The 15,627-nt window shown below is 36.5% G+C and overlaps 1 protein-coding gene across 2 annotated transcripts in view; it reads left to right on the top strand.

Moving 5' to 3' along the window:
• Window positions 1-15,627, top strand: part of WDR26 (WD repeat domain 26) — a 42,460-nt gene that overhangs the window by 12,146 nt on the left and 14,687 nt on the right. For both annotated transcript variants that reach the window (XM_030868400.3, XM_030868401.2), the window contains exons 6-8: window positions 633-789; window positions 5,864-6,002; window positions 11,497-11,637. In XM_030868400.3, coding sequence (XP_030724260.2) covers window positions 633-789; window positions 5,864-6,002; window positions 11,497-11,637 — 437 coding nt within the window. The remainder of the gene's footprint in view (window positions 1-632; window positions 790-5,863; window positions 6,003-11,496; window positions 11,638-15,627) is intronic.

Here is a 15,627-nt window from a genome sequence, read left to right as displayed (position 1 = left end):
CTTTATAATGAAAGACCCTCTTTCCCTCTCTGGTTATACCATATTCTGTGTTTTCATGTTGAGGTGGGAGTGGAGATCCTAAGAATCAGAAGACCATGTGGTTGTGGAGGTGTAAGCCTTGAAGGATTGGAATAGATTGGTATCTATAATCAAAACTCCAGTTATATTCCCTGAATTTTCACACTATCCTTGGCATTAGAAGCAATTTGATGGGACCTGGAACTTGTTCCAACATTTTGGCCCGCTCTTCGTTAAGTGGGTATTTTTCCTATACTTGCAGTGATGCTTCATCTCCCTCTGGGACACAGTTATCTCTAGATTTTCTTTTCATCATCAGTGCCCTTTTATTTTTTGCTGAGTTGTTGTTGTTGTTCTAGGGGATCCACATGCAAATTAAAGCCCTCTTGCCCAAGTGTATGCCATTCTAGTGGCAACCTAGCTGTAGGTGCTGACAGATATTCATGAAGCTTACATGTTATGTCGCCCAGAACTGCTCTATTTAAGGGCATGGTATTATTACAGTAAGGGCAAGTACAGCAGAAGATGAGTCAGATGTCCTAAATAAAAGTAAACTGTTTTGTTTTTTTAATTTTAATTTTTATTTCTCTTTTTAAAAATATCTTCTATTAAAGCCTATTTACCACCATCAGTGATGCTTCCTCCACGGCGTTTACAAACTCTCCTGCGGCAGGCGGTGGAACTACAAAGGGATCGGTGCCTATATCACAATACGAAACTTGATAATAATCTAGATTCTGTGTCTCTGCTTATAGATCATGTTTGTAGTAGGTAAGAGAAAAACTTTTTACATTCTAAAGTAGGCTAACCTTTTATGGTCTCACTTATGAACTTTATTAAAATGTTTTTTTAGAGTTTTATCCTGTCACCATAAAACAATTCATGTTTGCTTTAGCATTCACAAGTACAGCTAGAACTCTTGAAGTTGACAATTAAGAGAAATTTGTATATGTTTATATAGGAAACCAGTCCTTGAGAACTGAAGCTGCAAAGCCTGTTTTGCCTTTATTTGCCTGTGGGTTTGGTTGGTCATTTTCTATATCTGGCCATTTTTCTAAGAATTTGTAAGTGATACTGTATAAGAATGCCAGTGATTGAAGTGTTTACTGTCCTTGGATGCCGGAGATCACTTAGTGATTTTTTTTTTTCCTGGACATTATGGCTGTTTTAACTATAGCCCAGATTATTTTCTGCTCGTAAAGGTCATGGAAATACTTTTTTCATAATGAAAGTTCTGCTTTTTAGTTGAAAGTGACCTTTCAACTAGACATGTTTAGAGCAACAGGTACTAACTTTCTGGTTTGGGTTTTATCATACCTACCCATCTACATAATTTAACTTTGAAGAATTCGGGCTTCACTTTCGATGTTAGGAGTGTTTTGAGTAAAAAAGTCCCTACTATTTGAACAATGATCTCCAAAATTTCAGCAGAGCTTTAATTTTTAAGATACTGAAAAACAAATTGTGAAATCTTTCAAACTCCAGGAAGAAAATTATTTGGGTCTGGTGAACCAGACATAACAGCTGCAGTGCACATGCTCAGTTTCTTTTATCAAATATCCTCAGAGAACTACTGAAAATAACATGCATAGGAAGAACAAAAATGTATAAGTATGAGAGCTTTGGAAAAACAAGGAATTTCTGAATAACTACAAAACTCATATGTGTGCATACATGCACTGCGATTTAAGATCATCGTTTACTTGGGCATAAACTACTTTTAAATGTAGTTGGATTCTCACTTCACCCTCCCCCATTGCAATTTAAAAAATAGTGATAATTGAACTATTGGCCATAAATTACTTAAGTCTTAGTTATCTTAAAGTATTGGATAATTACGTGGTGTACTTAAAGAAAGTGATTAGAGATCTTTTTTCCTTTATCCCTTGTTATTCTTTAACATTGTTCTCTGATTTGCTTAAGAGAATTTTTAACTCTTTTCGTTTAAGTTGAATAGAGGTAGGAGGAGATAATAGATTAAAAGGCTATCTGGTTTCATATTTTATAGCTCCTTTAGGGAATTTGAGATCAATGTTAAAATTAAGGTGATTGTGAACCCGAATTTTTTGTGGTTCATGAATTTATTGGTGGTGGAATACATTGAAAGGTATATATGGTAGACTTCATGGTTCAGGAGGTGTCAGTAAGCTGAGAGCTTGCCTTCCTGTTTGGAAACTGCAATGTTATGAGCACATGACCTACATTTTTCTTAAGTGCTTTAATTTCTATACCAGTACCTGTGAAAGTAAATGATGGACAGTATTTAGTCTGACTTTTTCCAACCCTCAGATCAGGGATCAAACTCCTATAAACCTGCATAGAAAGCACTCTGAAGTGTTACGTAAGAATGAAAGAGTTCTTGCTCCTCAGAAATAACCATTGACGATTGGAAGGTCTTCCCTATAATCTTCTAAAAACAAAACAAAACTTTGATTCTGTGCTCTTCCTGGTTATTACTGCCCATGCCCCCCCCGCCGCCTGCAGTAGAGCTAACTTCCTAAAATAGTTGCCTTCCTTACTACTTCTTCACCTTTCAGATCTCTGTAGTATTAGGGTTTACGCAGCCAACACAACACCAGAACTGTTCCTAATGTTGATAAAGAACAACATCTTTATTAAATCCAATGGCTACTTTCCAACCTACATCTTAGCATTTCTATAGCATTTGACTGCTTTGCCGTGAAGCTTTTCCTTTTTCCAGACTCGGTTTTACTCCTGGCTACTCCTCCAGGAAAGAGGCTCCTCCGCTTTCCCTGTCCCTTTAATAAGTTTGTGTTCCAGAACTATGTTTCTTTTCTCACCCTACTCTTCCTGTTTAGGTTATACTTACATGATTCTAATGACCCCTAGGTCTGGGCTAGAGCTACAGAACTATCTCCTAAGCCTTAGACCTTAATACGACAATGTGGATATTACTCAAGTACCGTAAGTGCAACATCTCAAACAAGAATTTCCCTCTCCTCTCACTTATCCCTGCAAAGTCTGTTTTTCCTATTGAATTCCCTCTCTCAGTGAAAGGCTTCCATCTACCCAGTTTCTCCAAGGAGTCAGCCTTGACTTTTCACTCTGGGGAGACACTAAGTGGGGAGATAGATGTCAGGCACTAAGTAAGTCAGTATATATAGTCTTTAGAGTGAGTTGTGCCCTTTATTGCTGAACTGGGAAAATAGAACCTAAATTTTATGTAATTGCTGGTGTTCCTGACTCATCTGAATGTCTTCAAAATAAAAGTTGATATTTTTTATTGTTTGTTTTATTCCCTTTTAGAAACTACATTTTAGCACTGAAACTAGAAAACTGTATTTTCGGAATTAAATCTTAGCATTTAAATCTAAATACCGGCCTTCTTTAATCTCTGGAGAATAAAGAATTGATTATGAAAATATGAACTATAACTTTTTTTTATCTTGATCAGCACTGAAGAAATTTCATTAGATTGTATATTATTTATATTTTTCACAATTCATGCATACATATTTTTGGTGAAATTTGATCAGTAAGGGACAGGAATTTTCTTGTTAAGTAATTCTGTGGGATTTTTTCCACCAGCAAACGGTGGAAGAATATTTCCACAGATAGCTGCTTATAAGTATTATTTTTTAGTAAAGGATCATAAAATATTTATAGAGTGTTAAGATTTATAAAATGTTAAGGTTTAAAATGCTTGATTAAAATGCTACTTTTCTTCAGTTTGATTTGGGAAGGTACTGATATTTTTAACAAATCTTAAAATTTTAAATTTACTTGAAAACAAAGACGTAGCCTTTTAATAAACTAGGGGTTGTCAATTAGTCTTTTTAAAAGATTATTTAAGTAATAATAATGACAATTTAAATACCACCTTGACATTCAGATACAACTGACTGTCAATAATCTGGTTGCCTTGCACCCTGTAATTTTGATTATGAATCATTCCTTCCTTAAGAACATTTTGCTGCTCTGATTTTAGATATATCTTCATTCATGATCGACTTTAGCCATTTGAATTATTGTGTATTTTATACCTAGATATAAAGTGTTTCTCACTGAATAAATATTGACTATTACCCATAGGAGGGGGAAAAATCATTTTTGATTTAGAAGTACTTATTTGATTGAAATTTTATCCAGCAGTGTCTTGAAAAATATGATTTGAAAAATGATATTTGGAAAGAAAACTGACCCTGGAGTCAGCCATAGGTTTATAATCCTAGTTCAATTATTTATCAGTTTTATATATGTTAAGTTACTTGCTCTCCTTGAGCCTCCTGAAAATGGGGCTATTACTTGCCTTGCAAGGTAGTTTTGAGAATTAACGCTACTGTGTGTAAAGCATGTAGCGCAGTCCTTGGCATCTAATAGGTGCTTAATAAATGTAAACTGGAATTGACTATGTTTCAGTTCAGATATAGACTAATATTTTAATATTAAAGCAATTTATAGTTAGTCTAAACGTTTAAAGCAGTCTCCAAGTAGCCAACTGCTAAGGTACATTACCATGTGTGTGGGGGAAAAAAATAGAGAAGACCATTTTTTTAAAACAGACTTAGAAGTTACCCATTAACGTTTAAGTAACTTTTTTACAATACAGATCTGTACTGTCCCAACAGTAGCCATTAATTACATGTAGCCATTTAAATGTAAAGGAAAAGTCATTCAAATTAAAATTAAATGAAAAAAATCTAAGTTCCTCAAGTGTGCTAGCCACCTTTCAAGTGCTCACTAGCCACATACAGGTAGGGTTATCAGATTGGACAGTACAGTTATATAACGTGGGTATTATCACAGAAAGCTCTATTGGACAGTCCTGATGTAGAAACTGGAAAAGGATAGAATGGTTTTTAAAAGTGAGTGCTTAATGAGAATAGTCATTCTTAGGATAACTTTATCCTCTTTAACTTAGGAAAGTTAATCATAGAATTCTTTACCCTTAATGTATAAAAACTGCAACTTACAAAGTACTGGCTAAGCGTCAGACTCAGTCTAAATGCTTTACATTCATTATCTCATCCTTGTAAAAGGAATTCTATAACGCAGGTACCCTTGTCTGTCTTTATTTTATGGCTGGAAAAATTGAGATTTAGAGAGATTAAATAAGTTCCCAGAATCACAGCTAGTAAGTGGCCAGGATTTGAACCTAAGTCTCTCAGACTCTACTGCTCCCATTCGTAAGGCTTTACTCTTGACCACTACAGCCTCTACCATGTATTGCTCTTCTCCTGTGCTGTCCCCAAAGTAATACTGGTAATCACTTTTGAATAGCTGTTACATTCCAGCAACTTCAGATGTGTTTCTCATCCTTATAGGAACCCTAAGAACCTTGTTACGTATATATTCATCTCATTTTATAGATGAGAGAACTGAGACTCAGAGGAGTTAAATGACTTGGCAAAGATAATAAAGCTTGTGACCCAAAACTGTCTGGCTACAGTGCCTGTTCTGTTTGTTATGCCAAGTTGCTTTTATATAAATGAAAATGTACATTATTTCTTCTAGAACAACCTGATGCCAGCCCACTTATACAGACAAACATGAAGCCCTGGTTGTTAATTTTTATTTATATGAACTGACTTAATCAGACCAAAAATTCTCTTTAATCTTGAGGGCGGGGGGAAAGGATAAATTGTAAATTGAAGCAGACTTTAGGTTACTGATTTCCCCTGAGATTGCCTGACTAATGTTATAATATTTTCTTTTTCAATATAACCAATATAAATGTGATTCTTAGGATTTACAAATGCATTCATATTTTATTTTGAAAGTTTTTGATCTTCAAAGAAGTTTCATCAGTTGTTTAACCTTTTTCATTATTATTACTCTTAATCTATTTTAAAAGAATAATTATTTGTGGACTTATTTGTTTTAGGAGGCAGTTCCCATGTTATACTCAGCAGATACTTACGGAGCATTGTAATGAAGTGTGGTTCTGTAAATTCTCTAACGATGGCACTAAACTAGCAACAGGATCAAAAGATACGACAGTTATCATATGGCAAGTTGATCCGGTATGTACTCCAGTATGAATGTTTAGATTGCAAAAAGTAGTTTTTAATCTAATTGATTGAGTACATATTTTTAAAGTATGTGTATATAAGTAGCATTCTTTTCCAAGAGCATTTTTTGTCATCTTTGTCATGTCTTATCTCTTTCTGTGTTGTTTAGGTAATATATACAGATTAATATTATCAAAATGGTTGAGCGTTATGTGCTAGGATTGTACTTGGTCTGTGCGTGCATTATCTAGTTTTATCCTCTGAATAACGCTGTGAGATTCTAATATCTCCTGTTTTCCGATGAGGAAACCTAGATAAAAGTTAAATGCCCAGGCCCTCACAGCTTATAAATGGCAGAGTTAGACTTAAATCCAGGAATACTTTTACTCCAGACCTACTGCTCTTAATGTCTCTGTCAGTTTATCTTTGTTAATACTTGATTTACAGATTAATACAATGTCCATTCTGTCACAGGTTAGAAAAGACTCGTTACCATTTTGCCTTCTGAAACCCTTCATTATCTTCTGTAATTTGTGGAACCTCTGTTAAACACCCCCCCCATTTCTCCCCCCCCAGTGATACATACGAAAAGTATTGTATTCTGGATTTAAAATTCTAAGTTCTCTCTAAAATTAGATTTGTCTTTGTTTATAACCAGGTGACCTACAGATTCGTAGAAATAAGTGTTTCCATTTCTTTCAGCCAATTAAACATTTATCGAGCAATCAAGGAAGTACGTGACTTCAAATAGGTTAGGGAGATGTATTTGGTATAGGAGTCATTCACCTAAAATGAGAAATTATAAGTAATCTTATTTTAAAATTTAGAATTAGAATATGATATTAGCCCACAATAAAGTTTTGAACTCTTATGTTGAAAAAATAGAGAAAGGGAGCCATAAAAGGAAATATTTTAAAAAGAAGAGAATCAAATTTGACAGCATACATCAATTCTTGTGTACCTGCACTATGCTATGAATGAAGAAAGGTAAATAAGATCTACCCTTTGTCTTAAATAAGGCATTCTTTCCCTTTTATTGTACCATGTACTCCTCTGGCAGTCTGAACCCTGTGGACCCCCTCCTCAGAATAATGTTTTTAAATGCATAAACCAAAACACATAGGAAGCCCAAGTATATATTATATATTAATTACAAAGGAAACCCAATTATATTGAAATATAGTTATCAAAATAGTACAGATACAGTATAGTAATAATGCTGCTTTTTTATTAACATATTCAGTAACAAATTCTAGCAGCAGATCTGATAGCTATAAGAATTTTGAATTAGTGACAAGCATAAATAATATTTTGAGATATCTGCAACAACTATAATATGATGTGAAAATATTTGAGATTTCCATTATTAACAGTCACCTAATATGACCTAATATAATACTTGATACTACCTTGCTTGTTAACTGCCTGCATTCAAGATTGAAGGAAATACTGAACTTCAGTCTGTGGTTAGTGAAAATAAAGGTGTGCATTTTCAAGTACAAGGACTGCTGCTTCTATCCCTGGATGACTCCTTTAGATCCCAGGTTAAGAACCTCTGTGAAAGGAATGCACAGTTTAGAAAGGGGAATTACATACATTGAAATAAGAATCGTACAGTATATGTAAAGTATTGTGAAAGCACCAAGTAGCTTCACAGGTTAGGAGTACCTCATTTGAGGCTTGCTGTGCATAGCACAGGTAGAGACAGGAAAAGGAAGAGAGGGACCTTCCCTTCCTTTCTCCCCACCCCCAAGTAAGAGAATAGGATGACTAAGGCAAAGCGTGGGAAACATGACTAGAAAAATAGGTTGGGATCCAGTCATAGCCTTTGAATACTATTATGAGGAGCATTTTTGTTCAGTAGTTATTTGCAAGATGTCTGAAAAGAAAGCAACAATATCAAAACTTTTTTTATTTTGTTTTTTCTTCTAGCAGCAGTGTGTAAGAGTTCCTTTGGTTTAGCAAGTATTTATTGAGCACCTGCTGTGTGCCAGGCCTTTTGATAGAGAGAAGTCACACTGGGCTCCTGATAATATAGTGTACTGGAACTGGAAAGCAAGGGAAAGTTAAGACAAGTTAAGTCTTGGGTGAAGGAGAAGTAAATAATTATTTAGGCAAAACCAGTTACACCTGGTCCTTGTGTGAAAGATAATGTGGCTGGACATTTGGGCAAAGAGATTTTGTAGACTAGGAGATGAGGTTAATGAAGTAAGTAGCAACCAGGTCGAGGAGGATCTTGCACACTAAGGAGTTCAGACTTTTATGCCAGTGTTTCCCAAAGTGTTTCTGTGAGAATACTGCTTAAGCAAGATGTTAATAGGTGTTATATGTAAAGGGCTTTTATGGCCAGATTAGCTTGGGAAATGCAGAGTTAATGCTTACATTCATAGACTTTGGTATCATGATATTTTATTCTGTCAAATACTATTTGAAAAACTTCTTAAGAAAATTGGTGCTCTTTTGGAACATGTGTTTTGTGTGTGTGTACTTTTAATGGATAGAAAAAAGAATGTATAGAGAACCTTAAGGTTTCAATTGATGTGATTCCAATGCCTAGTTTCTTTTAACAGGTTTTCTTACCTTTCCTCCAAAAAGGAATTTTACCCATTCCCCTGCCCAAAATCCAAGCAAAGTTAAGTGGGTTCCATGAACACAGTATTACCACTTGGAATATCTTACTATAGAGATATTGTACTTCAGAAGATACAATATTAATATTCTCATTTGTTTTCAACTTCTTCTTTTACAGTGGTCCCCAACCTTTTTGGCACCAGGGACCGGTTTCGTGGAAGACAGTTTTTCCACGGGTGGGGGCGGGGGGGAAGATGGTTCAGGCGGTGATGCAAGCGATGGGGAGCGACGGGGAGTGACGGGGAGCAGCAGGTGAAGCTTCGCTGGCTCACCCGCCGCTTGCCTCCTGCTGTGTGGCCCGGTTCCTAACACGCTGCAGACCAGTGTCGGTCCAGGGGTTGGGGACCCCTGTTTTACAGCGTTGTATTTTTTAATTAATGTGCATGAAACAGTTTTTGGTATTTTTTTTATTGGAGTGTAATCGCTTTGCCATGTTATGTTAGTTTCTCCTGTACAACAAAGTGAATCAGCTATATGTATACATATATCCCCTTCCTCTTGGACCTCCCTCCCATCCCCTCCCCCCATCCCCTCCCCCCATCCCACCCATCTAGGTCATCACTGAGCACCAAGCTGAGCTCCCTGTGCTATACTACAGGTTCCCGCTAGCTGTCTGTTCTACACATGGTAGTGTGTTTATGTCAAACATAATCTCCCAATTCATCCCACCCTCTCCTTCCCCACTGTGTCCACACGTCCATTCTCTACGTCTGCGTCTTTCTTCCTGCCCTGGAAATAGGTTCGTCTGTACTATTTTTCTAGATTTCACATATATGTGTTAATATACAATATTCGTTTTTCTCTTTCTGACTTACTTCACTTCGTATGACAGACTCTAGGTCCAGCCACATTTCTACAAATGATCCAATTTCAGTCCTTTTTATGGCTGAGTAATATTCCATTGTATTATATGTACCACATCTTTATCCATTCATCTGTTGATGGACATTTAGTTTTTGAGTTAAACACTTCTGTAGTAGTATTGTTTGTCATTAGTTTAGAAGCAAATCTTTGTGTAGATCTAAAGCACCACTATGAATGAAAGTTTGTTCCTAGAAGATCTTGAACTAGTCCAAAAGAATTGACTTGCTTATTAAATTATGCAAGCCACTTTGACCTAATGATACTGTGATAAAATACTCCATACCTATTGTCATCTTCCCGAAGAAGAATCAGAAGTAATTACATTGTGAACTGGTGAATTTTGTCAAACAAATTCCCAGTCTTGTTTTAGCAGGCTAGTTCCAGACCCATTTCTAACTGCTTGTGGGTCATCACCATTGGAATTTCCCCGAGGCTCAAAACTGGTCTCCATAAGTCTTTAGTCTAGCCAAATTCCTGCTTCCTCTATTCACTGTCTGTATCCATCCTTATCCCCTAAAACAGAAATTTAGAGGTTGTCTTTGAACATTTCTTGTCTCATCCTGTCATGTCAGTTTTACGTCCCATGTATATTTTGATCTGACCTCTTTCAGTCCTGACCATGTTAGTTTAGGGCCTCATTTTTTTGTCTTAACTATATGGCTGCTGTGCTGGCTCATTAGGGGTGTCCTTATCCTGTGTCTCTTCGTTCTGATTCATCTTCCACACTGTTGTATGAGTTCTGTTCCTAAAACCAAGTATATTATATATTCCCAAGCTTAAAAATCATAAGTGGCTCTTCACTCACAGGATAAAATTTAACCCTTTAGCCTAAAATAATGGTGTCAGGTTTTCCAGTCTTGTCACTTGCCACTTCAGTGTTTGCACTATATATAGTTCATCCTGTAAAGCTTCAGAGTCGGGCACCTCAGGTTCCCTGGTATCAACAAAGGCAAGTTTGTAACCTATCTGAACCTTCAGTTCCTTCCCTGAAATACAGGGGAGGAGAATTAATACTTAACCTTTTAGATTTATGAGGTTTAAATGAGATATTGTTTGTGGATAGTGCTATTACTGATCAGCACTAAATAAGTGATAGCTCTGCTGGTGGGAATGTAAAACGGTTCAAACACTTGGAAAACAGTTTGGCAGCTCCTCAAAATGTTTAGCACAGCGTTGGCATATGACCCAGCAATTCTACTCCTACATATAGACCCAAGAGAAATAAAGACAGGTCTGCACAAAAACTCATACATAGTTGTAGCAACATTATTCATAATAGCCAAAAAAAGAAACAATCCAGATGTTGCAAAATACAGTGTAGTCATAAAATGGAATATTATTCAGCAACTAAAAGGCATAAAATACTGTTATATTCCACAACATGGATGAACCCTGAAAACATCATGCTAAGTGAAAGAAGCCAATTACAAAAGACTTAGATGTTGTATGATTTCATTTATATGGAATGTCCAGAACAGGCAAATCCATAGAGTAAGTCGGGTTGCCAGCGCTGGAGGGAGGGAGAATGGGGAATAACTGCTAATGAGTATGGGGGTTCTTTTTGGGGTGATGAAAATGTTCTCAAGTTAGATAGTAGTGATGGTTGCACAATCTGTGAATATACTAAAAGCCACTGAATCATATACTTTAAAAAGGGTGAATTTTATGGTAAGTTATATCTCACTAAAACTGTCTTAAAAAGGAGGGGGTTAGCTTCTATTATACCTGTTTTCAGTTTCCTTGAAAGTCTCATAAGGACAAGGTCTGTGTCATCTTTATTTCCATCTAGCATACAATGCCCTTGTGTGTAGTAGACGCTTAACAGATACTGCAGCAAGAACAAGTCTTTATGAAGCAAGCTGTTAGAGCTTCAGTTGGGGGGGAAATTGGTGAAATCTGTGGAAATGTCCTCAGATTTAAATTATATTATCAAAGTTCATCTTCGCAGCTATTTAAGTTCTTGGGACTTTAGGAATTGGAGTTAACTAAGTTGTCTTGTTTTCCCTCCTAGGATACACACCTGCTAAAACTGCTTAAAACTTTAGAAGGACATGCTTACGGTGTTTCTTATATTGCATGGAGTCCAGATGACAACTATCTTGTTGCTTGTGGCCCTGATGACTGCTCTGAGCTTTGGCTTTGGAATGTACAAGTGAGCAGATTTCATCCTTGGTTTAGTCTTTAAAGTATAGTCATACTGCATGTATTCATTATAACTTTATTCATGATCTGTAGACCAGCATCATTCAACCTAAATTACCATGAATGTATCTCTTGTAAAAGATAATTCGTCAAATGGAACCCAGGTGTCCAGATTTATACTAAATTTAAATATTATGCTGAGCATAGTAGCATTTTTGAAAGAATGATCAGCAGGTATTTTTAGGGATGTTGTACTTCGTAGTGTATAATTTGTACTATTTACTGTAGTACTTTGTACCTCAAAAAAGACTTTACAGTTGTTTTACAGTTGCACAGTGGTACACGAAACTTACCTTTCAAGTGTGAAAATATCGACATTATACCAAATTTTCCATTCTGATGGCAATTGCACCATCTCCTTGCCTATATTTAATGTTCCAATCTCGTTTAGTAAATTTAAATTATGTTTTCAGTACTTATTATTAAGGGTTTTATTACGGTTTCTAAATGAAAACTTGAACACTTTATCTAGGGTCCCATCCCATTAGAAAAACTCAGCACTGAGTTCACTCCATTATCTACAGACTCTATTTGGAAACCTTGTAGTTATCATTTAAAATTATTTTTGGGCTTCCCTGGTGACGCAGTGGTTGAGAGTCCGCCTGCCGATGTGAGGGACACGGGTTCGTGCCCCGGTATGGGAAGATCCCACATGCTGGAGCGGCTGGGCCCATGAGCCATGGCCGCTGAGCCTGCACATACGGAGCCTGTGCTCCGCAACGGGAGAGGCTACAACAGTGAGAGGCCCGTGTACCGCAAAAAAAAAAAAAAATATATATATATATATATATGCACATAATTATTTTTTAAACTTCTATAAGGTGACTGGTTAGGTGATTTTGCGGGAGGGGGTGGTTGTTTTGGGTTTTTTTTTTTTTTTAATAATGTTTCTTTTCTTTTTTTTGTTTTTTTTTGCCGTGCTGCGCGGCATGTGGGATCTTAGTTCCCCGACCAGGGATCGAACCCCTGTCCCCTGCAGTGGAAGCACTGAATCTTAACCACTGGACCACCAGGGAAGTCCCGTTCTTTGGTTTTTTAACCTCTAGGCAGGTGAATAGTTCAGGCTGTGGGTTTGAGTGTAGAAGTGTAAGTTGAAAGGATGTGGTTTTGAGTTTGAGGACCTATAAGTAAGTTGATTTTTACCAAGAGAGTGAAGCTAGAGCTCCATAGAAATGACTCATACAATAAGATGGTATAGAGGACAGATGAATACTAAGATGTACCTGAAGATGATGTGCCATAAATCTAATTCTACAGTAAGATTTCTGTTTCAACCCAGCTTTTTATTAAGAAAATTTCCAAACACTGAGAAAGGTTGAAAGATGAGTACAGTGATGACAGTGATGACCTGTATTCCGGCCACCCTGGATTCAACAGATGTTACTAACATTTTGTCACATATGTGTGTACATACCTACATGCATGCATACAAATGTACGTGCTTTTATATATATATATATATATATATATATATATATCTCCATACCCAAAACATCTGGAAGTAAATTAAGATGATATTTTACTCCTTAATACTTAAGCACGTATCTCCTAAAAAATAACATTCTCCTACATAATCAAATGCCATTATCTTATCTAAGAACATTAACTTTAATTCTCTCATGTCTAATATTCATTTCATAATTAAAAAATCCTCAGTTGTCCCCAAAATGTCTTTATGCCATTTTTATCAAACCGGTGTTGAATCAGTGTTGTATTTCTGATTGGGCTCGGGGGGTGGCAAAGCACAGAATAGATTGGATGGCTTCTCAATGAAACAGGCTTGAACTGAATCTGACCTAAAAGACAATTTTTTTTTCCATTAAAGTTGTTTTTCCCCCCTCAAAGGGAGGAGAGGTACATAGTCATAATCCTATAATAGAGACTCAATTTATAGTGCCTGTGTAGTCTTCCTTTGAGTCAATTTTGAATTTCTGGACAGTTCAGCTATGTTCTAGCTTAACTGTTTTACTGTGCATTACGTTACATAGACTTGTTCTAAAAGAGTGGTTCTTTTAAGTCAGTTTTCAAATTGCTCCTTTGTGTTTTTAGGTAGATTCCTAATTACAGGTTTCCCATGCTACTTGAAAAGTAGAGTATTCCTGTGGAATGTTTCATAAGCTGAAATGGCTTAAAGCAGCGGTCCCCAACCTTTTTGGCACCAGGGACCGATTTCGTGGAAGACAGTTTTTCCACGGACAGGGTGGGGGGGGGGTGTGGCGGGTAGGGGAAGGGGATGGTTCAGGCGCTAACGCTAGCGATGGGGAGCGGCAGATGAAGCTTCCCTCGCTCGCCCGCCGCTCACCTCCTGCTGTGCGACCCAGTTCCTAACAGGCCAGGGACCGGTACTTGTGCGCAGCCCGGGGGTTGGGGACCCCTGGCGTAAAGTGAAGAAGCAGTTACCTTAGGACACATCTTACTAATGGATGCACAAAAGAAATCAAGATAAAGCACAGATGCTCACATAGTTCAAAGCCATGGCAGCTTGATGCTGAGATGCTGAGCACAGTTCCTGGGAAGGAGCTTAGCGATGCCACTCTCACTCTTCAGGGTGTGTGCTGCCTCTGTGACAATTCATTGCAAAACACTGAACACTACTTTCCCTTTTCACGGACTTTTTTTGTAAAAGCAAAAATCCTCTTCAGATGTCTATTGGTTAGCAAAAACAGGTACTAATGTAGGTCTTTGTGAAAGCCACTTGGCTGAAAGTGAACTATTGAAAAGCAGGGGATACCTGTAATGGCCTCATACACTCATGGTCCTGAGCATAACAGAGAAAAAGACCATTTCTGCCTTCAGAACTTAGTGTATTAACACATTTGTGAATAGAAAATGCTGAGGATTTAGCTGTTTCATGTGTATTCGTGTTTCTAAACTTTTATTTTTTACCTGTTTATATCGAGCAACCCAAAAAAACAGTGACTTGAGAGCAATAAACAATATGGGAGAAGGATTTAAGATTGCCGAATTTTTTTTTTCTTTTTCAGTGTAAGGAAGACATTCTGGTTTTTGTGCCCTCTTTGCTTTTATTACTTGGCCCCATTTCCTGATCATGCACTTTTTTTTTTTTTTTTTTTTACTTTTGATTACCCATTTCTCACAGGAAAATTATGCCCATGTACTTTTTATTATACCAAGGGCAGCTATTATCTCTCAGATCCTGTTTCTAATCCATCAACAAAATGGAATCAAGACTAAATTAAATGGTATGCGTCTACCTTCTAAGTTGGATAACTTAGAAAAAATAACAGGAGGATATCTGAGGGTTGTAATCAACTAAATAGTCTTGATTAGTTGGGAATGCTTTAAAATGACTGTGCTAAACAGTACAAAAGTTCTTCATTCTTTTCTGTTACTTTTAATTGAAATAAAGTTATATATCAGAAAAATAATTTTTGTTTTTCTCTCCCCATTTTTCCTACTACATTTTGAGCATCTTGAATATGAAGTTTAACATAATTTAGATTGCCTACAGTCTTGGCCTAGTTTAAGGGCATAGTTTTTCTGCCTATTAATCATGTTCTTAAGGAGTTGCTAATTGCATGAACTGTAATTTTAGAATAAAATTTATAAAGAACTATGAACTAAGGAGAAGTGGAAACTCAGAAGGAATAGGTATGTAGTACTGGGCATTTCATTATCTTACTTGGGAAAAATTACATGTTTTAATTTATGAATGTAATTGATTTAAGACAAGAGTTCTATTGGAGTTTATCTCATCTCTTCTTTGGATCACATATGCCAGGCTTTGTTTGACTCCTGAGTTTTCCTTCAAGTCCTTAATTTCTCTTCTGAGTGCTATAGTCTCTTTCTATGAGGGCAATTTAAACAGTTTATTTCTCTAATTAGAAGTATTAAACTAACCAGATATCCCAGTTACTATCTTTTTTTTTTCTTTGTACATTTCCTTTAGAAGAGTATCTTGAAGATCTCATCCACAGTT

The sequence above is a fragment of the Globicephala melas genome, chromosome 1 (genome assembly GCF_963455315.2).
Source record: "Globicephala melas chromosome 1, mGloMel1.2, whole genome shotgun sequence".
Taxonomy (NCBI): Eukaryota; Metazoa; Chordata; class Mammalia; order Artiodactyla; family Delphinidae; genus Globicephala; species Globicephala melas.
The sequence above is the reverse complement of the archived record's forward strand: the minus strand, read 5'-3'. Positions and strand labels throughout refer to the sequence as shown.